General features: G+C 40.5%; 1 protein-coding gene across 1 annotated transcript in view; it reads left to right on the forward strand.

Moving 5' to 3' along the window:
• The window catches only part of PLEKHG1 (pleckstrin homology and RhoGEF domain containing G1), a 239394-nt gene that overhangs the window by 131895 nt on the left and 79840 nt on the right, over positions 1-27659 (forward strand). Inside the window, exon 3 of the mRNA XM_061130489.1 lies at positions 8381-8886. Within this exon, the coding sequence (XP_060986472.1) occupies positions 8392-8886 (495 nt within the window). The 5' untranslated portion in view covers positions 8381-8391. The remainder of the gene's footprint in view (positions 1-8380; positions 8887-27659) is intronic.

Here is a 27659-nt window from a genome sequence, read left to right on the forward strand (position 1 = left end):
GTTCCAAAGACTAGCAAGGAGAGATAAGAAAACCTTCCTCAGTGACCAGTGCAAAGAAATAGAGGAAAACAACAGAATGGGAAAAACTAGTGATCTCTTCAAGAAAACTAGAGATACCAAGGGAACATTTCATGCAAAGATGGGCACAAGAAAGGACAAAAATGGTATGGACCTAACAGAAGCAGAAGATATTAAGAAGAGGTGGTGAGAATACACAGAAGAACTATACAAAAAAGATCTTCATGACCCAGATAACCATGATGGTGTGATCACTCACCTAGAGCCAGACATCCTGGAATGCAAAGTCATGTGGGCCTTAGGAAGCATCACTACGAACAAAGCTAGTGGAGGTGATGGAATTCCAATTGAGCGATTTCAAATCCTAAAAGATGATGCTGTGAAAGTGCTGCACTCAATATGCCAGCAAATTTGGAAAACTCAGCAGTGGCTACAGGACTGGAAAAGGTCAGTTTTCATTCCAATCCCAAAGAAAGGCAATGACAAAGAATGCTCAAACTACTGCACAACTGCACTCATTCACACACTAGTAAAGTAATGCTCAAAATTCTCCAAGCCAGGCTTCAACAGTATGTGAACCGTGAACTTCTGGATGTTCAAGCTGGATTTACCCCATCAAGGAACCAGAGATCAAATTGCCAACATCCACTGGATCACTGAAAAAGCAAGAGAGTTCCAGAAAGACATCTGTTGCTGCTTTAGACTATGCCAAAGCCTTTGCCTGTGTGTATCATAACAAACTGTGGAAAATTCTTAAAGAGATGGGAATACCAGACCACTTGACCTGCCTCCTGAGAAATCTGTATGCAGATCAAGAAGCAACAGTTAGAACTGGACATGGAACAACAGACTGGTTCCAAATCAGGAAAGGAGTACATAAAGGATGTATATTGTCACCCTGCTTATTTAACTTACATGTAGAGTACATCATGCAAAATACCAGGCTGGATGAAGCACAAGCTGAAATCAAGATTGCTGGGAGAAATATCAATAACCTCAGAGACACAGATGACACCACCCTTATGGCAGAAAATGAAGAAGAACTAAATAGCCTCTTGATGAAAGTGAAAGAGGAGAGTGAAAAAGTTGGCTTAAAGCTCAACATTCAGAAAACTAAGATCATGGCATCTGGTCCCATTACTTCATGGCAAATAGATGGGGAAACAATGGAAATGCTGAGAGACTTCATTTTGGGGGGCTCCAAAATCACTGTAGATGGTGACTTCTGCCATGAAATTAAAAGATGCTTGCTCCTTGGAAGAAAAGCTATGACCAACTAAAAAGCAGCATATTAAAAAGCAGAGACATTACTTTGCCAACAAATGTCTGTCTAGTCAAAGCTATGGTTTTTCCAGTAGTCGTATATGGATGTGAGAGTTGGACTATAAAGAAAGCTGAGTGCCAAAAAATTGATGCTTTTGAACTATGATGTTGGAGAAGACTCTTGAGAGTCCCTTGGACTGCAAGGAGATCCAACCCCAGTCCATCCTAAAGGAAATCAGTCTAGAATATTCATTGGAAGGACTAATGCTGAACCTGAAGCTCCATCTTTTGGCCACCTAATGTGAAGAACTGACTCATTAGAAAAGACCCTGATGCTGGGAAAGATTGAAGGCAGGAGGAGAAGGGGATGGCAGAGGATGAGATGATTGGACGGCATCACTGGCTCAATGGACATGAGTTTGAGCAAGCTCCGGGAGTTGGTGATGGACAGGGAGGCCTGGTGTGCTGCATTCCATGGGGTTGCAATGAGTCGGACACGACTAAGCAACTGAACTGAGCTGAACTGATAACCAGTTAACAAAGTTGTGATAGTTTCAGGTGGACAACAAAGGGACTCAGCCTTACATATATGTGTATCCATTCTTCCTCAAACTCCCCTCCCATCCAGGCTGCCATATGACGTTGAGCAGAGTTCCCTGTGCTATATGCAGGGCCTTGTTGGTTATCCATTTTAAATATAGCAGTGTGTACCTGTTCGGTCAAAGCTCCCTAACTATCCCTTCCCCTCATTCTCACTTAGATCCTACTTTAACCAAACTGGCATACCTGTGCCCTCAAATGTAGAAATTCTTGAGTCACCACTTATAAGGCAATTTAGCCAATGCATTAGCTGCATTAATTAAGAATATCTATTACAACTCAATCCTTAGCTAACTGCAGGAGCCATTGTACTTCTCAGTTTTCGTTGACTAACATAGGAATCAATTAGTAAATGGTCTGAATATTTAGTACCAAACTTTATAGCTCAAAGAATTTTTTGATCCTCTTTCAACCCCTCACCTCTTGTTTGAACAGGAACATTTTTGCAAAGCACCCCTTCCTATCCTTGACTTTCTTATCCAAACTTTGCTTTACTGACTCTTCAGCAGTAATAAGATCTTTTTTAATTATTTATTTTGGAAAACTTTTAAACTCAGAGAAAATTTGCTAAGCTAGTTTGGAGTTTCCATACTCCCTTCATCACTTCCCCCCTGTTCTCACATCTTGCACTACCAGCGTACATTGGTCAAAACAGAAATTAACATGGTAAGAAGATTTTTTTTTTTTTTACTTCTTTATTACCAGGCAGCTACGAATAAGAATGAAAACCATGTTCCCTGGATTGAACACTCCGAGCAGCAAAGAACAGGTTTAATTGTAGTCCTGGATCTGCTATTATTAATAATATAGGATCACATTGTTATTTTAGAAAACCAAGAGGTGGAAATTCACATTGAGATCCAGTGGCTTTTATCTATTGAGCCTTCCACTATTATCTCAGAGATGGGTAGAGACGGATTCCTCAAATACTTGGTGCTATCTTTGAAACATATAAATGAGTACTTTTTATAACATTGACTCTTAAAAGTTTGTGTGTTTTTTGAATCATGAAATCAGTTTACAACTTTAGACTCTACTGAAGACTCGCTGTGTAGTAAATGAATTTTTCTGGTTGACAGAATAACTTCTTGCTTTTACCTTATTCCCTCTGTTTCCTCCTCTTCACAGACAGTATAATAAGGAAGATAATTTTATTCACTGATCCTGAGCACATTCTCTCAATGTCCATGACTGTCCTGCCAAGGAACTCCAATTAAGTATTTAAAGTCTAGAATAGCCATGAGCAGAATTTGAAAACCCTGATCATCCCTCCTCCCTTGCCTTGTAAAGCTCCCCTGGGGGGTGGTGACAGGGAGTGGTCAGTTATGACCCCATGGGTTCCCCATTTAGCATGTCAACATGGTCAGAGAAGCCTGGACTTTTCCTGCCAATGAAAGTTCTGCTTCCCCCTTAAATCAGCCTCAAAGGCAAGTCAGAGCCAAGAAGTGCTACTTTTGATTCTGGCAGTGACATTCCAAAGGAGGGCAATTAAAATAATGGAGGTTTGAAGAGCAAACAAAGAAAGCCAAGGAATTTGAGCTCTTTCTCCTAGAAAAAAAATTAGAGACTTGCCATGAAGCAAAATGTGTGAAATGTATCTGTGTGGGAGCTGAACAGCCATATTGTTCATTTTATTGAGGATGGCACAAGAAGGAGTATTTTTATGTTGATGGCCTTTAAGTCTAAAAGCTGGTTGTAACAACAGTACTGCTGGTTGTAAGAATCAACCCCCATCCGCACCCCTGAGCCATGTGCTACCACCACCGCCATCTCCGGGTTTACCAAGGGTCCGATGAACCAAGACCCTCGAGCTGGGAAAATCAGCTTATTTAGGGTTTTCATGGTCAAAAGAGCCACTGACATGGGCCATTAGCAACAACTGGCAAGTTCTCCTAAGTTGCTGTATTATTAGCCCTGTGTTTGAGATTTGGTAAGAGAAACAGGTTTTGAGAAGGAAAGCAAAGCAAAGCAATAAATTACCCAAGTGTTAACATAGGTGCTAACATCTTTCACACAAAGCAGAGGATTAAGCTTTCTTGCTCTTCAGTTTTCTCCCTGGGTGTTTCAGTTTATCTTGGGAAACCAGCCATCCCAATATCCAGTACACAGCACTTGTCTCAAAATGCTGTTGTTGCTAACTCATAACAATATTGTGTATTAATGAACAGAGTGAAAAAAGATAAACTTCAAACTGTACATACCTTTTCATTCACTATTATTGGGACAAAGATTGATAAGGAAGTTAAGTTTAAGTATTAAATATATATAATATTTAAAATAGTGTTGGTTGCTCAGTCATGTCCCACTCTTTGCAACCCCATGGACTGTAGCCCATCAGGCTCCTCTGTCCATGGAATTGTCCAGGCAGGAATACTGGAGTGGGTTGCCATTCCTTTCTCCAGGGGATCTTCCCTTCGTAGGGATGGAACCCCAGTCTCCAGGATTGCAAACAGATTCTTTACCATCTGAGCCACTAGGGAAACCAATGAGTATTAAATATATAAATATTTAAGAATAATATAATTATCTAGAAGATTTCTTGGGGAAGGAAATGGCAGCCCACTCCAGTATTATTGCCTAGATAATCCCATGGACAGAGGAGCATAGCAGGCTACAATCCAGGGGATCGAAAGAGTCAGACACGACCGAGCACACACACTAGAAGATTTCTAGATCAACATTGTCCAGCTGAAATACAGTGCAAGACATGTATATACTTTTTAATTTTCCAGTAACCACATTCTCAAAAGTAAGATGAAGTCAGTGAAAAAAGTTTTAAGATCTTTTAACTCACTCTTCCAAAATATGATTCCAACATGTAATTAATATAAAATTATTAATGAAGTATTTTATACTTTTTGTTTCATTCTACATCTTTGAAAATATGTTAGTCACTCAGTCGTATCTAACTCTTTGTGACCCCATGGATTGTAGCCTGCCAGGCTCTTCTGTCCCTGGAATTCTCCAGGCAGGAATACTGGAGTGGGTATCCATTCCCTTCTCCAGGCGATCTTCCCGACCCAGGGATCAACCTGGGGTCTCCTACATTGCAGGAAGATTCTTTACCGTCTGAAAGTGAGCGTATATTTCACACTTGCTGCTGCTGCTGCGAAGTCGCTTCAGTCGTATCCAACTCTCTGAGACCCCATAGACAGCAGCCCACCAGGCTCCCCCGTCCCTGGGATTCTCCAGGCAAGAACACTGGAGTGAGTTGCCACTTACACTTGAGCACATCTCAATTTGGATGAGCTGCATTTTAAGTGTTCAGTAGTCCCATGTGGCCGGCTACTGGCTACTATGTTGAACAATGTAGCTCTGGAGATAAATATTAATAATTGATTAATTGTATTAGGAAGAATAAGCCAGACAGGGTGGAAATCTGAAATTATTTTGAAGGAGCTGAGAACAAGACTAGACAATTTTTATGAAGAACATTTCCTTATGTGAGAAAACTATAATTATCTTCTAAGCAATGAATCAACAGAAAAATTGTTATCCACCTGCAGTCTCCTATTACATGCCATTAAGTGACCTAGCTTTAAAGGTTTCACTTCTGTCATCGGTAATTTTGGAAGGTATTTAATTTGGGGCAGTAAATTTGGCTAAATACTAAATAGCACTCCAAATACCTCATATATTCTGTTTTATAAAATGTCTGGTTGGCAGTCTGAATAGGCTGATTCAGTGGCCTAGAGCACGTGGCCTGGTATTGAAACATATGAAGTCTTCTTTGTTAGGGTCCAATTCATGTTGCCATGTAAGATTCATCCATGAAGTGAACCCTGTTGACCTGAGTTTCATGTCCCACTTTCTCCTGTCTTTGAAAGTATAAAAGACACTAGCAGCCCAAGTAGCCCACAGTGGATTCCTCTAAAACATCTGGCAATTTTTTGTTCCTCTTTAATCCCTCAGTCCCAATATTGGTTGGCTAACTTGGAGTGAAATAAGTAAAAAAAAAAAAAAGCAAAACAAAATATAAGTCTCTGTGTTATTTTCTTTTTTCACCATCCTGATAATGAGTATTTCCCAAGAGTTATGTCACTGTCAAATATGGTTTTCTCAAATGAGACTATGACTTAGGACCAAACAGAAGTTGTGGGGGGAGGGTGGATACTACTCTCTCTGAAAATCAGAACATCTGGAAAGGGAGGATGAGATGGCTGGAAGGCATCACTGATACAATGAACATGAACTTGGGCAAACTCCAGGTGATGGTGAGGGGCAGGGAGGCCTGGTGTGCTGCAATCCATGGGCTTGCAAAGAGTTGGACATGACTGGGCAACTGAACAACAACAGTCATATTGGCCTTTTGGGACCGTAAAGAATCCTCATATACTTCCCAAGTCAGCACCCATTCCAGAAAGAAACATCAACCTTATGGTTATGGTTGTGATAGATGCCAATGTGTGTCTGCTCCTAATCTTAGCTACCCAGGACTTCCTTTGAAAAAAAATATATATATATATATATTTGTTTGTTTGTTTATGGCTGTACTGGGTCTTTGTTGCTGTGCACAGGATTTTCACTAGTTTCAGAGAACTGGGACTACTCTCTAGTCGCCACGCTTGGGCTTCTCATTGCAATGACTTCTCTTGAGCACAAGCTCTAGGGTGTGCAGGCTTCAATAGCTGTGGCTCATGGGCTTACTGCCCAGCGGCATGTTGGATCTTCCCAGACCAGGGATCAAACCTGTGTCCCCTGCATTGGGAGGTGGATTCTGAAGCACTGACCCACCGGGAAAGCCCTGCCCAAGCCTTTCTTAACACAAGTCCCAAACACGAGTAAGCATCCTTTGCTGCGAACACACCTAAATGCCTGGCTGTTTCTTGGATTTTCCAACATTCAAGTTGGACCAGGATTTTTAGCACAGGTACATTTTAACTGCTATAACCAATCCAAGTTTTATAGGCCATAAAGTTGTTACAGAGAAAGCAAAAACTTTAAAAATTTGTGGGAAATATACCATGTGGTAGTGGTTATACTGGTAATTTACTCATTTCCTGCAGGATCCTTCTTGTTGATCCACATTAGTTCCTTTATTTTATATTCATAGTTTTACTATTTGCAATACACTCTTAATGCTAATATTTGCCATGAATATAAACCACCAAGAAAAGTCTGAATGTTAAAGGATATAGACTTGATGGGTTCTTTTTATATTCTAGAAATATTGGTATCGGCTGTTTGATAATCTTTATTATTGAGTCAAACCAAATTCACGTTCCTTTTGAAAAGACAGTCATTGATCTATATTCTTGTTATTGTATTTGTCTTATTACAACCTTCCATCTCTATTTTTCTAACAAGATCTATAAACATGGATTTGGGTGGATTTTGAAATGAAGCAAATTTCTTTATTAGTCACACTATTGCAAGGCATTTTGCTTGTATAAACTTGGGATCACATTACTAGGGGGATAAAGTGTGGATCCTGCCTTACAAATGAAGAAGATTGGAACTTCGTCTTTTACCAGAATAGCTTCTGAAAGTTTAAATTCCATGCCAGGCCTGTTTTGAACCCAAGATTTAAGTGCTACGGACTTTAAGTGACCTCTGACTTTGTAAATTTTCTCTTCTTATACCCTTTTCTAAGTATTAACAGCCCAATTTCTTTAGAAACAGTTCTGATGTTTATTAGTTAATTGCATGGTCACACTGTCATGTTATCTAACTGGATACATGGAAAGTAGTAGTTCATCAAATATACTCTGTAACAGTGTAACCCCATGTACACAGCAAATGGAATGCCAACTTTCGAGAACAGATTTAGAGAAATGTTGTGACAGGACGATTAAGTTTAAAAGGGGATGTGGGTCTCAATATTTTGAGTTTTCTTGCCCAGTATTCGAGAATTATTGTCCAGGCAACACTTTCTTCAGTGCTATATACAAGTAAAGCGTAAAACTGTCAGCATCATTAAGTAGTGGTGTTTCCAGGTTGGTAATGTAAAGTTTTGTGGAACTGTAGTGGAATCCTTAAAATCTAGAACTGCGATTCTCAAGATACTCTTAAGAATCACATAGGATGTGTGGTTTTTTGTTTTGTTTTTAATACATAAGCATCCCCTTGGTGCTTGTTGAAGCTGTAGATTCCTTGTGCCCTGAGCGCTGAGCCTTGACTTAGTAAATCTGGACTAATTGCTCTATCACTCAGGTGCTCATGCTTTGAGGCCAGGTGCTGCTTTTCAAACTTTAAAGCGCTTGCACATGGCATTTGCCTCTTGGTAAAAGGCAGACTGACGTTCAGTAGGTCTAAGGTAGCGCCAAAGGCTTTTAAGTCTGACGCATTTCCAGGCAACGCTTTAAAAACTCCGCCTTTGCCATTCAACGTCCCATGGGTATCTTTGCATTTCCGTCTATACCTAGCTTGCTGTCTTTTGGCTTTTGACCGTGTCCCTTGAGCTAGGCTTTAAGCACCTTCAAACCTTTCTGTTCCCTCTAATTTTAAATACTTGCCTACCTTGCTTATCTTGTCCCTTTATTTTTCTTCACGTGTATAGATGCGCACCAGATGCGTCCTGAAGCGCGGTCAGCTGTAACGCAAGCTCCGTATCTCAGAACCACAGCCAGGCACTCCCGCTCCGGGGACCTCGGGGCCATGGAGCTCTCTGACAGTGACCGCCCGGTCAGCTTCGGCTCCACGTCGTCCTCGGCCTCCTCCCGGGACAGCCATGGTTCCTTCGGCAGCAGAATGACCTTAGTTTCAAGCAGCCACCTGGGCTTGTTTCCTCAGGATAAGGAAGCAGGGGCCATAAAACTGGAGCTGATGCCAGCCAGGCCATTTTCCAGCAGCGAGCTGCAGACGGACGGTGCGGCCGGGCAGCAGAGCACAGACGAGGGCGGCGAGCGGCAGCCCCGGGCGCAGCGCAGAGTGGAAGCCAACGCGGCGTCCAAAACGGGGGCCGAATCGGCCACCAGCCCCAAGCTGCTCTACGTGGACCGAGTTGTGCAGGAAATTCTGGAGACCGAACGGACTTACGTGCAAGATTTAAAGAGCATCGTAGAGGTAAGATGCACTGTGAGCGGGGGTTTAAAGTTTGTCCTGCAGGATCAATATCCTTAAGGAAAGGGCTTGCAACGAAGGGCTTCTTAGGAAGTCGGGTGTCTCCTAAGAGGCAGAGATGGTGTGAATGTTTAAACAGATCATCATTTAAGAGGAAGCCCTAGGGCAATTATCACTGGGTTAAGATCCTCAATGTTTGCATTCGTGAATTGATTACGTGTTGGGAGCAAGCATGATGATATCAGTGCCTGGTGTGTTGTGTTAGTGACTCCTGCCCCCAAAGATCTGTGAGTCTCTGGCAGACAGACAGACAGGATGCAAGCTTCCTGACTTGCAGGTGTCAGGGGTGTGTTGACTGAGCCCCTTGGGTCATCTTCAGCTTAATCACAGTTGTCTCCTAGTCTCTGGAGCTTCCAAAGCTACCAGCGCCTGTGTCTCATCTCCACAGATGGATTTCATGGGTTTGGGGTGTGGCCTGGGGGTGGGCGGAAGATCCCCAGGTGATTCTTCTGTGCAAACAAGCGTGGGAATTACTGTTTGATGCTGTTTTCTGTGTTGGTTGCTGTTTAGGGGAAGGTGGTGAAAGAGAGAGAAGAACCCTGGACTTGGTCTTGGGTGTTTACCTTTTACTTTGATAGTAAACAAATTCACATAAATTATTTGACTCTCTGCAAACTGAACTTAGTTCAGGTACCAGATCCAAGACTCTGGAAATGCAGTTATTAATTTGTTATGATTATTGTTTCCCTGTATTATTTCTTCTTTAATTTTTATTTTGTGCTGGAGTATAGTTGACTTATCCAGTTATTAATTTGACTTTGATTATAGCTAGGTTTTTAAGGATAAAATGATGATTATCAGAACAGTTCAGATGCTAATTTGTTCTCAACAATATTATATTTCAAGTTGATACATTATGAAGCTATACTCCCTATGCTACCTGGTACTATCCCAGGTTCTTTCTTTCAATGGGTACTATCCCATTTCCTGTTTTAGATTTTTAATCTAAAATGTATTTCAGAATAAACTGGTGGAATATTTGCTGATGAGGGCTTTCTCCACCAAACAGATACACTCTTATAGCTTTAGGGGGAAAAAAATTCTGGGACACAATTGTGTTTTCAGTTCCACAAATGATCAAACCAGACAGTCTTCTAAAAATAGTTATGACATAACTTCCCAGTAAAAATAGAAAAAAAAATCAATTGATGCTCAACCAAAACAATATGTGATACCAAATGTAGAGTAAACCAGGCCAATTGTTTCTTGAATTTCAACAATGATGTCATTTGTACTTGAGAAGAAATACCTGTGAAACTGCCAAAATTTGTGAAACCTCTCAGGAAATTTATGGTTGTCAAAGCTTTCTTTGGCCTTTTTTTCTTTGTTTCTTTCTTGGAAACTTTACCACTTCATCAAAACTCGCCATACTGACAGAGAAACCTTTAGTGTCTGAGCTGGAATTCTATGAACACTTGTTTTTTTCTGAGGCCAGTTAACAAACTTAAGGTGAGAAAAAATACAATAAGAGATCTATGAAAGAAAATAGGTTAAAACAGAATTTTTTACATTAAAAATTTTTATTTTCTAACAAAGTTTCAGCAGAAGTTTTATTCTAAGCTGTCCAAATATTCTTGTCTTTTTTTTTTTTTTCTTATCAATTAATTAGCCATGTTTTGCACTATGGGTTGGTGGACTTCTGCTATAAATGGCCAGATGGTAACTCTTTTAGGCTTTCTGGGCCCTAAAGTGTCAATCCTAACTGTTCACTTCTGCCACTGTAGCCCAAGAGCAGCCCCAGACTCTATATCAGTGAAAGGGTGTAGAAGTTCAAGGAAAACTTTAGGGCTGTGTTTGACCCAAGGACCATGGTTTGCCAAGCCCTGTATTTGCCTATAAATCTGTGCTTGAATTTCATCAGCTGTGAAATGAGACTAATAAATGATACCTGCCTGATAGGTTTGTTGTTATGATAATTAGATAATATATGAAAAGCTCATACAACAGTGCCTGGCACGTGGTAAGAAATTAATAAGTGGAAACATTTATCATCCTCTCAGGCCTCTTCTGAATTTGCTGGCACCATTTATAGCTATCTTCTGAAGTCATTTAGCTTCTTCAGCTATTATCTGAAGTCTTTTTACAAAAATAGATTTAGTAAAACACTACAGTAGAAATTTCATTAGGAAAAAGTAACTTTTAAGTGGGTGATTCCAACATTATTATTTTGAAGGCAATTGGATTATTTGTAAAGAACCCAGGGAAAATCTAAGGTGACACATAATTAGGGAGAAGAAAGATGAAGGGTGTTGGGAAGGAGGGTGGTTGGAAGAAAACGCCCCAAATAGAGAGGGAAGCACCTGGGCAGGAAGAAGATGCTGCTTTATTCAGGAAGTCTCTGGAATGCTTTGAGTCACTTCCCCTCCCCACCTAGAAAAGTGCAGAATCTCTTCAGATCACGATTGGTCACTGCAGCACAGCCTCTTCTTCACACACTTTTGTATGTGACCACCTGTTTCTGAAGATCACAATTTTCACAGGATGGTAGACTCGTTTTATGTAGTTCTTTCCTTTATGGAGGCTTCTCAGGTGGCACCAGTGGTAAAACTGCACCTGCCAATGCAGGAGACTCAAGAAGCATGAGTTCAATCCCTGGGTCAGGAAGATCTCTTGGAGTAGGATATGGCAACCCATTCCAGTATTCTTGCCTGGAAAATTCCATAGACAGAGGAGCCTGGCAGGATACAGTCCATGAGGTCACAAAGAGTCAGACACAACTGAGCATGCACCCCTCCTTTATGGAGTATAACCAATTATTTCCCACCTTGCAGCAACTTTACCCAATAAGGACTGTTATGAGTATTCTTTTAAAACATAAGATGTCAACTCCTTTAAAAATCTGTTTTCCTTAACCCATTTCTAATCTGTTTTTAAAATTCTGTAGCTGATTTCTTTAGTATCTTCGATTTTTCAAGTGCGGAGTTAAATGGGGGAAATGCTACTTAGTAACAACCTACCATCATAAGTTCTCACCACACAAAGAAAGTTTGTTAGTTGCCTTTCTAAGCAAGATTCATTTCTGAAGAAAACCACCGAATTGTTTATAGAGATAACTGGGAAGTTGTTTTTCACTCACACAGTAGCATAGTTTCAAACTATCTGAGTGGCTGCGTGATAATCTCTCAGTCGTGTCCAACTCTTTGCAACCCCATGGACTGTAGCCTGCCAGGCTCGCCTCTCCATGGAATTCTCCAGGCAAGAATACTGGAGTGGGTTGCCATTTCCTTCTCCAGGGTTCAGAGTGTCTGTGCTCTGCTTTATTGAGTTCCCACTAGTGAATGGCCTTCAGTAGTCATTCTTGGTTTTATTAATTTCCCTTTGTTACATTTTATCTGTAGTGTATCTTAGCCATACATATCCTCACCACTCAGGTGTATATTTTGTCCTTAGAATTCATAAACAAACATTTCTGTGAAAGTTCATTGATATACATACTGATTTAAAAGATGTTAACACAGTATGCCTTGGTAGCTCAATGTGGTGCCACATAGTATCTGAGCAGCTTATTTCTGAGAAGAGATCCCTGCTAACACATGATCTGGGGAATAGGATCCTCAGCTGTTGGTGATAATGCAGAGAAGGATATACATCTTTCACTACATAAAGACACTGTATTAAAATCTTCCCAAATATATTGGATTTTTTTTTTCCTTTCCCATGCCATTTAGGAATTAAAAAATGAATTCTGAAAATTTAACTGAGAAATGTTATTGTTCTTATTGCTTCTGGTCTTCATCGCAGGCCCTTTTCTCTGTCCCCTCCATCCCCTCCCCATGGCAACTCCCTCCTCTGCTCCTTTGCCTGACATCCTAGTCATTTGCTTTTGTACACTTGACATTTTAGAGAGGTGAGGTCTTGACTATCGACCATACTGAGAGAAACAAGAGAGCTGTTATTTCCATTTCTATATATGGCTCCTACTAGCATTCACAGATAAAATGAGATAAGTATGAAAGCTAGTTTTAAAAGTTAAAAGTAAAATCGCCAGTGATAAAATTTGTGGAGAGAGAGAAATTCATAGCTAGAAAGTAGGAAATAAGGGTTTCTTTCATGTTTAATAGGATCTTAGATTGACTGACCAGAGATTCTCATGGGTAGAGTGGGTTTCTTTAATCTTTCTAAATGATCTATAAAAGAGCCTTTGACAGCCTCATGAGACTTGGCCCTGGATATAGTTCATGGCCTGTTTTAACCTTTTAGGAAGGGTTTTAAATAGTTCATAACATTATCTAATACTGTGTAATTATATCCCTAGTACAAAATAGGATCTTTGAAATATAAGAAATGCTAAACTAAATGATATTTTGGGATGTTGAGGACATGTGCATTTAATGAGGGGAAAATGGGTAAAATATTAAAAGTAACATGTGAGTTAATTTTTTTCTATCATATTCTAGAAAGCTAAAATCCTTTTACACGCACCTTGATCCATACAGTGTGCTAAAAAGCTAAGAAGTGATTATTATAGCCTTACTGAGTAAAATTTAAAGAACCAAAGCTTTAAGCAATCCTCGCTGAAAGCATGCAGCATTTCTTCAAAAGCTGTAGCTGCACAAGGATTAGGCTGTTGATCTCCAACCTCCACCTCTTATATTTCTTGATCAGTATGAACTCTTTGTTTATCGTGTGATAGTCCAGACAGTTGGAGAAGGAAATGGCAACCCACTCCAGTTTCTTGCCTGGAGAATCCCAGGGACAGAGGAGCCTGGTGGGCTGCCATCTATGGGGTCACACGGAGTCAGACATGACTGAAGCGACTTAGCAGCAGCAGTACAGACAATGTTAGGGTAAGGTGGACAAGAGAGGGATGCTTTTCACCCACTCAGTGACATGAAACACATTGAACACAATTCTGCCTGTTGCCGTAGCTTAGAGAAGAGGCTGCCCTTTGCACCAGAGGTATCCACTAGCTGGAAGGCGAATTGTGTTACACTTGGGAAGTGAGCCTCTCCCAGATCTGTGCAGAGTGAACGAAGGAACCCAGTAATCAGGCCCAGGAAGTCTGCTGTGACTCCACTATGGACCCTGCCTAAAGACTTAGCTCTTAGGCTGGTGAGGTGACTCAGACTCGGATAACATGAAATCTGAGTGGATTTTTGTTCTGCACCACCTCTCAAAGACGGCACTGTCGAGATTGGAGGTGTTTTCTCTTGAAGCCCGGTTTGATTCAGCTGGAGAGAGATGACTTGGTGTGGAAAGGTCAGTTCATGTCTCTGCTACCCCTCTCCATTGGCCATGAAGGGATAGCTTTCCATGAGTGTTCCCTGGACCAGCCACAGCTGCTTAGGATACTTGACAAGAAGAGAAAAGTTTTGAACCAAGGGAGGAGGCTGATGAGATGTCATTGCTTTTATTGTCTTTTTATTTGCACATGTCCTCACTCAGTACTTTCCCTCCAGTTTAAATAACATTTATTAAACTGACACTTTTTATGAGGTTCCTTCAGACTAACATTTCTTGAATACTGAGGGAATTATGTGTTCAATGCTTGAGTGTAGGACTTGGCAGGGATTGTTTTTAACGAAGGCTTGTTACGTGGGTGGATTTAATAAAGTGCTTACACTGTAGTACTTGGCACATTTTAACGTACTTTTTCTTTTACATGGCATTTGAGCACTTTTATTTGAATGTGTCTCTTTATTTTTCCTTCCAGGGACTTTTCTCGTATTGGGTGAATGAGATCTTTCCTAAAACCATTTGAGGCCTATGGTAATTTTGAAGCAAACCTGTTAAGTAGATTCAGGCTTATGTATTGGGTTGGCCAAGAAGTTTGTCTAGGTTTTTCTGTAACATAGGAAACCTGAGTGAACTTTTTGGCCAAGCCAATAGGAGTTGTTCATCAAATAGCACATCTAACCGCTGTACATAAGCCCCCTAGACTTCACTTTGACTCTTTGTTGCTCTTATGCCCACTCCTTCCTTGCACTACCCCACACTCACCTCCTGCCACCTTAACAATCACAGAAACTTAGAAGGTAAGAAGACAGTGATTTTTGAGTATTCATCTCCTCTACTGGTTGCAGCCTAATATGGGAGGGAGGGCAGGGGCCTGGCCTTTTACATCATTTGACCATTCTGTTCATACCTTCTGATTAACTGCTAGTGAACATCAAAACTAGCTCAACGTGGGCAGCATTTAGTAAAAGCAACGTGAGTGGAGGTGTGTAGGGTTGCTGTGCAAAGGTGGTTGTTGGCTGTTCACAAGAGTTCATGTATACTTAATAAATGATGTCAGTTTATCCCCTCCAAGTGGTTCTAGCCAGATTTTGAGTCAAAACCTAGGAAAATTATTCAAAATAATTATATTGGTCAGATTCTCCTGAGAGCATGGTAGATAGAAACCTTAAACTTGGTGACCACACCCACCACCTCAATGAATCCGAATAGCTGTAAACATACTCCTTGGCTATTACTTCTAAATTTTCTAGATATATACCTTAATAACAACAAAAACACTAAAAGATAACATTAACAGCAGCTAGTATTTGGGTGCTTACCAGATATCAGGCACTGAATTAAGCAGTTGGAGCCTCACCCACAGCCCCACTGTGTGGGTACTATTATAATTTTCTTTTTTTTAGCACAAGAATGTTGCATGTACAGAGAGTAAAGGAACTTGTCCAAGGTTTGTAAATGGTTAGTGGTGAAACAGGAAACTGGAATGTTAGGTTTCACTCCAAAGGCCTCATTTACTACTACATTGTTATTGCAAATCTCCCCTTAGAGTCTAGCAGAGAGCTCAGAGGTTTGGTCTTCTTCCTAAGCTCTCTGGAGCAGGGTGTTGCAATAGCAGCATGCTAGACATTCGGGACTGGATAGTTCTTGGTTATGGGGGATAGTCGTTCTTGGTTATGCAGGATAGTCGTGTGTATTGTAGGATGTTAGCATCAAACCTGGCCTCCACTCACTAGATGTCAGTAGGACCACCACCATCCCCACTCATGACAACCAAAACTGTTTCTAGACATTGCCATATAACCCCCAAGGGACAAAATTCCCTTGGCTGAGAAACACTGTTTTAAAAATTTGGAAGGCACAGTGTTTAAGTGTAAGTAAACCCACGGTAACAAATAGGCCCCCCAATTTAGTGATGTAATACAACAGAAATTTCTCCTTTTACAATCGTGTGTGTGTGTGTTCAGGTTAGTGGATGCTGTGTTATTCCATGCACCAGTTGATAGAAGGCAGGGGAAGGAGGGTTTTTGAGACAAGTGTAGAAATGACTCACCTCTTCTCTTATTCCACATCAAGCTATAAGTTTGGAGATATAGTCTAACCGTGTGCCCAAAGAAGGAAGGAAACATTTTTGTGAACAGCTGCATGTCTACCATGTATTATATTGGATTGGCCAAAAAATTCACTCAAGTTTTTTCATCAGATGTTGTGGAAAAACCCAAATGAACTTTTTGGTCAACCCAATTTGTAACTGCAACATTCTCATTATAAAAACCTACACTCTGCCTCCCACCACCATCACTAAAGGTAAAAATTAAAAAATACATAAGGAAGAAAGCAGGAAAGATCTTGATGATGCTTACTGCCAAGATTATAGTTAACTCTCTCTACTAAATAGCCCTTTAGAATGTTTTAAATGGAATTCTTCATTTAGGACTTACAGACTAAGATGTACCTTCTCCTATTCCTCTCTCCCCTCTTACACATTTCCATCACCTCTACCTTCTCTCTCTCTCTCCCATTTTTTCTAACTCCCTCCCCTCTTTTGTTTTTGTAGTTTTTCCTATCCATATGACCTGTCAATAGGGCCCTTTGGAATTTTTTAACACAGGTGGTACTATCAATATTTCAGTTTAAGAAGAGGGCTGCTGGGTCTAGCATAGTTCAAAGGCAGGAATTGTGCTTCTCTTGCTTGTCTTCTGGAAACATTTTGAGTAGACTGGAATCAATGAGAATAATGGACTAATGCCAGCAAACTCTGAACAGAATGATCACGCTTGGAAACATTAAGTTTATTGCCACACTGATAAAGTTTATAAGAAAATGGAATACCCTCCTTTTGACTGCCCTGGCTTTCTTTTAAACTCATTTCTGTCGTCACTCTGAGAAGCCAAAATGAGAATTGTGAACATTTAAAGAACAAGTAAGCAATGGGAAACCTAATGATTGAAATTGTTTTAAACCATTTATACATACATGATAATCTGGGGCCTTGCACACTTGCACACTCTAAATCAAGTGACATCCTTATGGATGGTTTCCATAAGAAAGTGAAAGTGAAAGTCGCTCAGTCGTGTCCGACTCTTTGTGACCCCATGGACTTTATAGTCCATGGAATTCTCCAGGCCAGAATACTGGAGTGGTAGCCTTTCCCTTCTCCAGGGGATCTTGCCAACCCAGGGATCAAACCCAGGTCTCCTGCATTGCAGGTGGATTCTTTACCAGCTGAACCACAAGGGAAGTCTTGTATAAGTCAACTATCATTTTTCCAGAGGTGAACATGGAGAAAGTAAATTTGTCATTGATAGTGATCTATTTATGTCATCAACCTTTCCCTGGAGTACGTTTTTCAAATTACTAAGAACTTTATACAATAGCATAATGAACATCAGTTGGTATAACAGTAATAATTATGGATTTAGTGATGTTCTCATTGTCTCCTTGAGAAATACTAAACCTCAGGTAATAGTCACCCTTGCGTGCCTGACATTCCTGACTTATGACTTGCTTCTTTTTTTTTTTTTTTTTTTTTTTAGATTTTTTTTTTTGTGGCTTGCCTCTTGAAGCTTGGGTCTAGAATACTTCAGGTCAGGCTAAGGATTTCCAGGGTATTGGAGGCCCTGAGTCCAGCTTTGTAGGACATTCTTACCAGGTTTCAAGAGTTCATGATCAAAAACAAAAAAGAGTTCATGATCTCAGAATAGATTATAGTTATTTAATATAGTTAAATATATTATCGTTTTTAGCTTCCATATCACATGTCTAAGACCCAAGAAAGAGAGTACAGTTGCTATAGAGAAAAAGCAATATGAATTTCAAGTGCCTATGATCAATTTTGCTATAATTTGACATATTCACTGAACTTGCAAAATCATATGAGGGGAAAACAGGGGAAAATAGATTCCAAGTGCAACACTCCAAACATCGGTGACACATTGAAAAAGAAACAAATGGAGGCAGCTTTTTACGTGTTCAGTGGTTAAGAACTAAATAACTACTATAGCAAATATGATACTTCAACTTAAAAAAAAAAAAAAAAACATGAAATTTCTTGTGGGAGCCACCTGGAGAAAAAATTAAACAGAGAAAAAGAAGGAGAGAAAAATTAAACAGAGAAGAAGTTGTGTGCGGGGTTGTAGTCTGAGTTATTATAAAGTAGGGTTGCCTGACATCAACATGAAATTGTCACTCCTGGCATGGATGGGTATGGCTTTAATAAGGTATGCAGGTGGACTGAGGTAGGTGTTTGAGCTGTATGTGTGTGTGTATTTGTATTCCTCTGAGGCTCTCTGGAAGTGGCTATGCTTTTCTGTGTTCACCTGGTTTTTTTGTTTGTTTTATTGTGAATGCAATCCTGCCTAAGCAAAATTCAGAAGTTTGAATTAAGTTCAAGTTACTCCCTGGTATATTAATCATGTGGGAACAAATTCATGCTTTCAGAGCAAATGTTAAAGCAGAACTAACTGTACATACCTCTTGAGTGTTATGACTTGTTACAAATAGGTCTCGCCTCTCCCCCGTCCCCTTTGTTCAGACCAGAAGATTAAAGAACACCATACCTGTTGTCAAAAAACATGATCTTCCATCCCTAAAGCAATTTTTATTTCCTCCCTATGAGAAAAAATGGTTCAAAAGAATTTCAAGCTGTTAGCAATTTGAGAGCTTATATCTAAAATCTAACAAATAGATTTTTTTTTTTACCCTAATCTTGGACCAACAAATATGATTATTTGAAAATGCAAATAGTCATGAATTTTTCAAAAATTTCTGTCACTGAAAAGATTTTCACAATTTGGGTCAAATACTCTTACACAAGTGATACCCCTTGCTGTCTTGTTGTTCAGTCACTAAGTCGTGTCCGACTCTTTGTGACCTCATGGACTGCAGCACGCCGGGCTTCTCTGTCCTTCACTGACTTTTGGAGTTTGCTCAAATTCATGTCCATTGAGTCAGTGATGCCATCCAGCCGTCTCATCCTCTGTTGTCCCCTTCTCCTCTTGCCCTCAATCTTTCCCAGCATCAGGGTCTTTTCCAATATGTCAGCTCTTTGCATCAGTTGCCAAAGTATTGGAGCTTCAACATCAGTCCTTCCAGTGAATAGGCAGGGTTGATTTTCTTGAGGACAGAAACTTCTGTTACACCACGGAGATTTAAGAGGTAAATATTAGTGTGTTTATGCCATTAAAATTAGGATATTTTCCAACTACACATGCAGATTCAGAGTTAGACAATGTATTAAAGAAAAGGATAGACTGACTTACAGACATAACTGAGGACATTCATTTCTTTTGTGAGATCAAGCTCTTAGAGAAATACCTGCAACTAAAAAGTCCCTTCCCATTCTTCCAGCTTTTCTTTTAAGGCAACATTTTGATTTTTAATGAAAAGGTATTTCAAAAACTTCAGTTAACTCAGGTGATTGAGTAGCTATTACTCGTCTGCTAAAGAACTGCTAATATATTTCAAAGACTGCCTATGGGCAAAATTCTATTGAAGATTTGCTAAAACAGGTTGTGTTCATTTGGGGGTAGAATTATGCTGCCTTTTGGGTGTATGCCATCTTGAATATGCAGTTATACTGAGTGGGTAGAAAATTATAGAATTCAGGAAATTGTGTTCTAAACAATCCAACCTTCAGTTGGGAGTAGTTTCCCATGGCTGGAAGTTTCTTCCAAAGAAAGATGTTGCTTGCACCTTGTGAAAGTAAACACATCAAAGAATCAACCCAGGTCATCTGAGAAGCCTGAAGCAAGTTGGTGTCAAAGCAACCCTGCTCTGTAACACCTAGAAAAAGAGGTAGCTTGAGCTTATTATGCAAGGTTTGCCAGCCTACATAGTTTAGTAGTTAACTATTTTCTGATCACTTATGTTTTTAGTTTCTCCTCTGAGCACCAAGCCTACTCTGCCACTTAAGGCTATCGCATTGTTCTCTACAGCAGTTCACATGGAATGTTTTATATCTTTTTAAACCTGGTCAAATACACATGACATGTATTAATTTTAACCATTTTAAGTATACAGTTCAGTTAGGCACACTGACATTGTTGTACACTGAACTACATAACCATTACCGCTATTCATCTTGAGAACGTCTGACTCTTTGAGATCCCATGGGCTGTGGCCCTGTTCATGGGATATCCCAGGAAAGAATACTGGAGTGGGTTTTACCATTTCCTTCTCCAGGGGATCTTCCCCACCGAGTTATCAAAGCCGGGTCTCTTCCATTGCAGGCAGATTCTTTACTGCTGAGACACCAGGGAAGCCCAAAATGTACATGACATGTAGTAATGACATGTATTATTTTAGCCACTTTAAGTGAATGATTCAGTGACATCAAACACACTGACGTTGTAGATTGAACTGTATAACCATCCATCTGGAGAACTTGAACTTTTCTCCCACCCCACATTGAAACTGTGCCCTCATGAAGCAATAACTCTTCATACCCTCTTCCCTCAAGCAATTCTTTTTTGTTTTTAAAAATTGCAGAATACACATAACATAAAATTTACTATCTTAACCATTTTTAAAGGTACATTGCAGTGAACATTAAGTACATTCACAGCATTGGGCAACCAGTCTCTAGAATTCTTTTCATCTTATGAAACTAAAACTTTTTCCCTGTTAAACAGTAACCCCCGCTCCTCCTCTTCCTTCAGCTGCTGATAACCACCATTCTACTCTCTGCTTCTATGAATTTGACTCCTCGATACTTCACATGAGTGAAATCATACAGTACTTGTCCTTTTGTGACTGCTTTTCTCACTGAGCACGGCATCTTCAGGGTTCATCCTTGTCATAGCACATGTCAGAATTTTCTTCCTTCTTAAGATTGAATAACATTCCATTGTATGTCTATATAACATTTTGTTTCTCCATTCATCTATTGGTGAATGCTTAGATTGCTCCAAATAGCACAGAAGTTTTGATTAAGTAGCAATCACAGAGTTTTGAACTGGAAAATAACTCAAAAGTCTGTGGATTCTGAAAGGGTGAAGTGTTTTGGTTAGTTTTCTACTTCTAGCAGTCAGCATTGCCTTTGACACTTAAGAGGCCATTAGTAAGTATTTGCTGAATGAATTACCAAGTTCTACACAATCGTTCTTATTGATGAAGAAATGGAGATGCAGAGAACCAAGTGATTTCTCCAACTGCATGATCTTGAACAATTATTTAATTTCTGTAACCTTCAGTTTCTTCTTCTTAAAATGAGATGAGAGCTATTGTGTACCTCATAGAATGTTGTGAGGACAAAAGGAAGTAAGAAAGAAAAGAAAGTGAAGTCGCTCAGTCGTGTCCGACTCTTTGCAACCCCATGGACTGTAGCCTACCAGGTTCCTCCGTCCATGGGATTTTCCAGGAAAGAGTACTGGAGTGGGTTGCCATTTCCTGCTCCAGGAGATCTTCCCAACCCAGGGATTGAACCTGGGTCTCCTGCATTGTAGGCAGACCCTTTACCATCTGATCCACCAGGGAAGTAATGCCTATAAAAAGAAAAAAAAGTCACTCAGTCATGTCTGACTGTTTGCGACCAGTCCACAGAATCTCCAGGCCAGAATACTGGAGTGGGTAGCCTTTCCCTTCTCCAGGGGATCTTCCCAACCCAGGGATCAAACCCAGGTCTCCCACATTGCAGGTGAATTCTTTACCAGCTGAGCCACAAGGGAAGCCCAAGAATACTGGAGTGGGTAGCCTATCCCTTCTGCAGCAGATTTTCCCGACTCAGGGATCAAACCAAGATCTCCTGCATTGCAGGTGGATTCTTTACCAACTGAGCTGTCAGGGAAGCCCAAAGTGCTTTCCTGGGTTCAATGTCCGTAAAGTGCTTTCCATAGACCTGGCATAGCATAAACTCTCAATAGCTGAAAGCTGGTCAGGCCCCAGACCCCGCAGCTAAGTACAGGCAGTGCCAAGACTGTATCCATTACATTTAGAAACAATTGGAAAAACACAGGAAGCATTTATTGGGTGGCCCTTACTGTGCCAAATAAGAACAGTTCTCATACGTACTTGTGAATGAAAATTTCTGAAAACACGTTACTTTCACTACTCAGTTTTCCACATCTCAGTCACTGACGAGGATGAAATTGACATGGACACGTGTGAAAGGCAGAGCTTGTCTCTCCTGCATCCAGTCACCACAGAGTGTAGAAAAAAACGAAGCAGTGGTACAGAGAGGAAGTGGGAACAATTAAGATCACTTCCTGAGCAATTTCTTGGGACATGTCTAAAGCAAACTGTGGAATTATCTTTTTTTTTCCCCTAGCACAGATATAGGTAGCTTTTTGAGGATGAGAAATTGTCTCCTATAAAACAGGAGAGTTGGGGCTAGTCCACGTATGATAAGTAAAAGACCAGCTGATACTCTGGGACCCCTTCTTGTCAACTCCTATTCTGAAGTTGGAACTGGCTCGTGAAGTTACAGGTCCTAGTTGGAAAGAAAGAAGGTAAAGTTACTGATAAATTGTGTAAATTTACTTAATATTCAAAATTATCTGGAATGTTTTAGGTACTAGTTTTGGCAAGAAAATCTAGTAGAATAGAATCCCCACTTCAAAGACAGGACAGAGTAAAACATCATAAAGATCCCTTATGAGAAACACACAATTAACTGGTCATCAGTGAGATTTATACCAAGGATAGTAAGCCCCCATAAACAGGTTCAAAGGGGCAGATAATAATAATATTACAATTTGAGCAATTAAAAACTATCACCTAAGAAATCTGGTTAGGAAGAGCAACTTAAAAGTAGGATTTTTTCAAAAGATGTGATATATTTATACATATAACTGCTTCACTTTGCTGTCCAGCAAGAACTAACACAACACTGTCAAGCAACTATACTCCAATAAAAAAAAAATTTTTTAAGGGATAGGAAAAAAAAAGTATTTTTCTTGGGACTTCCATAGCAGTCCAGTGGTTAAAACTCTGTGCTTCCAATGCAGGGAGCATGGGTCCAACCCCTGATTGGAGAAATAAGATCCCACATGCCATGCAGCATGGCCAAAAGATTTTTTTTTAAAAAGGGGGTGCACTCTGGATTAATGAAATCTGTCTGAAACTCAGTGACATCACTTTTTCTTAAAGTTCTGTATATCCCAATAAGCAATCAACATGGGCCCACTGTTTGAAAGGCAGTTTTTTCCTTTTTTATAAAGAGAGTAATAGACATTGAATGGTAGCACAAATTACCCCACCCACCCCATCCCCTGTGATAAAATAATGAAAATGAAGAAAAGCTAAAATCTACTAGAACTGACTCTAAATCCTGACTCTGCCATCTCCCTTTGTGATCTTGGATAAGTTACTAAACTTTTCTAACTTTCAAGTTTTCACCTTAAAATGGGAATTATAGGAGTGTCACAAAATAAAACTATCCATGCAAAATGCTAGCACAGTGATAGGCATATAGTAAGCTCTCAAGTGAGAATAATGATTATTGTTCATCTATTTAGTATTATTTGGAAAGGCCAGTAATTTCTGGTACATTAAAAGTATCATTGTATTGTTCTTGCTAATCTATGCTGAAGCTCCAATATTTTGACCACCTGATGTGAAGAACCAACTCACTGGAAAAGACCCTGATTCTAGAAAAGATTGAAGGCAAAAAGAGAAGCGGGCAGCAGAGGATGAGATGGTTAGATAGCATCCAGACTCAATGGACATGAATTTGAGCAAGCTCTAGGAGATAGTGGAGGACAGAGGAGCCTGGCGGGCTACAGTCCATGGGGTGGCAGAGTCGGACACAACTTAGCAACTAAACACAACAAAACCTATGTTCAGGTATTTCAGAAAATTATTTAAATTTTGCAATTTAAAAAGGGTATATGCAATTTTTAGTTTATCTGATATGCTTCCATGTAGTTAGAGTTCACAGGCCTGCCAGAGCCGCAATGGCAAAAGGAAATTATTTTCAGTTTTGGTTTGAGGGAGGTTAAACTGAGATTGATTTAATGGACAGAGCACTGGTCTCAGATCAGTCTCATGCTAATAGCCATGTGCCCATGGACAACCAACCAGACTGACCTCCGCTTCATCCTCAGTAAATGACTCTAATTCAACAAGCCAAAATCTAAATATGACTAGAGGTCTCATCTTCTCCAGCCTCAGCTCTCAAGAATGTAACTAGGAAATAAGTGAGTCCTTTGAGCGGCCAAAGTAGATATTTCAAATGCCAAACAGTAAATCCTGTGTCTTGACCCAAAGAGAGGCCCCTCTCACTGTGAGCCTATTTACTCTACATGTTTAAAATAAGCTTAATGAGAGCATTTCCTGGCAGACCAGTGGTTAGGACTCCAAGCTTTCACTGCTGAGGGCCCAGTTCAGTGCCTGGTTGGGGAACTAAGATTTCACAAGCCTCGTAGCCCAGCCAATAAATTAATTAATCAAATAAGCTTAATTATTTGGTTTCCTAACCCACAGCTAGGGGATGGAGGGCGCAGAAGGAGTGGATGTGGTGGCACTGAGGAGCCGGAGGAAGAGCTCCTTAAAGTGAATGAATTAACATAGGACCCTTCAGAGTGGTGTAAACCCACCTTATCCCCCTGGTGAATTTCACTTGTGAATTACGCCCCAGAGCATAACCGGAGTCCTCACTGATGAACCGAGTAGCAAGAACTTTATTATGTTTGTTATAGTATCTAAAATATATTGCCTAATTTCTGGCCTTCATAAACAGTGATCTTTTAATTATGATAATTGACTGTTTATTGAAATATAGTTGGTTTACAGTACTGTGTTAGTTTTAGGTATGCAGCAAAGTGATTAAATATATATATATTCTTTTTCAGATCCTTTTTCATTATAAAATATTGACTGTAGTCTCCTGTGCTATCCATCAGACTGTGTTGTTTATCTATTTTGTATATTGTAGTACGTATTATGTTAAACCCAAACTCCTCATTTATCCCTCCCTGACAACTCCCCCCACCCCGCTTTCTCCTTCAGTAACCATAAATTTGTTTTCCATGTCTGTGAGTCTGTTTCTGTTTTGACTTAAATGTTTTTCACTGTTGTTAATCGTACATAACATAAAGTTTTCCATGTGTAAGTATACAATTCAGTGGCAGAAAACACACACACAATGTTGTACAACCATCACCACTATCCATTTCATCCCAAAAAGAAACTCTGTGTCCATTAAACAGTAACTCCCCACGCCCCTTTCCCCAGCCCCTGGCAACCTCCAGTCCACTTTCTGCCTATGAATTTGCTAGAATCAAGCAATAGTTGTCCTTCTGCATCTGGGTTCTTTCACTTAGCGTAATGTTTCCAAGATTCATCCATGTTATAGCATGTGTCAGAATTTCATTAATTATAGTTAACTTTTAATAGAGGAAATTGTCTATAACTGATCCCTTAAGCAAAGTGAGATGACCCTTTACAAAAAGTGAGACTTGTCCTAACTGTGTAAGGAGGGCCTGATGAGAAACTACAAGCATCTATCCAACCCAAAGCAAAATGGAGTACCTGTCCTAAAGGTGAAGATTTTTGTTTCGTTAAACTAATATGAAAGAATTCATAGTGATTTTTGTGTTTAGATCATGGACACACACATACACACACAACGCAAAGTAGGCCACATAAAACCTGGAGAGAAGCCATAGTCTAAGTCTTTGATTTCAAATGGCAAAATCACTTTGAGGCAAAATTATTCCTGTTTTCTCAGAACACTGCTTAAGGACATTTTGTGTGTGTGTGTGTGTTTGGGGGAGGCAGAGTGAGCCATTCTTTTAAGAAAACACTTTAAGACATTTTCTTCTGAAACAAGCCTTTTTTTTTTCTCTTTGGACCAAGGAGAACTGCTACAAGTGTTCCTTCAGTTTTATAATGGGGCTTAAAGTTAGGCTGTTAACCTTTAAGTGGGAGATGAGTCGGGAGGCGACCGCCACTCTGGCCACTGCAGCGGCCTACGATCGACACAGGATGGCTGAAAAGACTGCGCTTTTGTCCTGTTTTCCATAAAGCCCTGTATAAATCACTCAGTCCAGGGGGCTGTATGCGGTCTTGTAAATAGGGTTCCCAATGCAAATGCACATAGAAAAAAGGGTGAGAGTTAATCTACTTTTGATGAAGGAAGCATTTCAGGAGGTAGGTGGGTGGGAAGATAGTCAAAAAGGAATGCGAGAGTTTAGAATCCTTTGTCATCCTTGAGAGGCCCTGCTGTATAAGGGCTGTCCCTGAGATCGAGGGGAGGGGAGGGAGAGAAAGAGGAACAGGGGGTTGGGTTACATTCAGTACAACTTTTGCCACTTAGAGAGCTTGTGGGAGATCTGCCAGGGACTCGGTTAACCCTTTCTTTCCGAGCTCTGCTTTGCCCAAGAAGCAGATAGACCAAGTTCACAGGAATTCACTCTTCAGCCATTCAGCTGGGAAAGCATACAACAGAAACTCTGGCTGTTGTTGACATCAGTTTTGTGGGACAGAGGGAACTGCAAAGAGATTTTTAAAGCCCTAGGCATTGATTCCTCTGGCTTCCTTTATCATGGAATTATAAATATGAACGCTCTGGGGAGCACCTGGCCCAGACTGGAGATGGGAGGATCAGAGAGAGATTCCTGGAAGGAGGAGTCAGCCAGGTTAGGACAGCAGGGGACAGTCTTGGCAGTAAGAAAGGAATGTGTAATGACGGTGACCCGTGAGAAGACAGGGCACATTGCCTCTCGCTCTCTCTCAGTTCTAAGTAGCAAGACGGCCGTGGACATTGTGCTTGGGTTGAAGAGAAGAGAAAAATTATTTTTTTTCCAAATCACACGTCCTACTCTCTGGGCCCTGAAATTGGAACCAGGGTTCCAATAAAACAAAAGGAGATTTTTGAATTTACCCCATTTAAGAGGCCCTGGTGGTTGAGAATCTGGCTGCAATGCAGGAGACCTGGGTTGGACGCCTGGGTCAGGAAGATCCCCTGGGGAAGGGAATGGCTACCCACTCTAGTATTTCTGGCCTGGAGAATTCTATGGACAGAGGAATCTATACTTTAAGAATCTACATTTGGGCTTCCTCGATGGCTAAGTGGTTAAAAGAATCCACCTGCAATACAGGAGATGCAGGTTTAATCCCTGGATCAGGAAGATCCCCTGGAGGAGGAAATGGCAACCCACTCCAATATTCTTGCCTGGATAATCCCATGGACAGAGGAGCCTGGCAGGCTTACAAAGAGTCAGATACAACTGAGCAAGAGGCCCAGCGCTCTTCCAGAAAGTCAAGTTTCTGGGGGCACATCCCATCTTGCTGGCCCACCTGCACCCCATTTTTACCCTCCACCTAGCACGTCTTCCAGCTCGCCGGAGGTCACCAAGCCCTTCGCTGTTTCTGTGTCAATAAATAACTGGTTAAGATAGTGCTGTGATGAGATCAACAGCAGTGTAGTCAGCAAAGCAATAAGGTACGTCCTGAGGGCTGCTCACTGTTTTCGGTACAATGAACGGAACAGTTTCCCCTATGCATTTCCATATTTAGCAGTGAATTACCTAATGCCACCAGGGTATAATCACAGTCAGCCTCATGGCAAAGCTGCCCATAAAGGGATCACTCTTTGTTCG

Source organism: Dama dama, chromosome 26 (assembly GCF_033118175.1).
Source record: "Dama dama isolate Ldn47 chromosome 26, ASM3311817v1, whole genome shotgun sequence".
Classification (NCBI taxonomy): domain Eukaryota; kingdom Metazoa; phylum Chordata; class Mammalia; order Artiodactyla; family Cervidae; genus Dama; species Dama dama.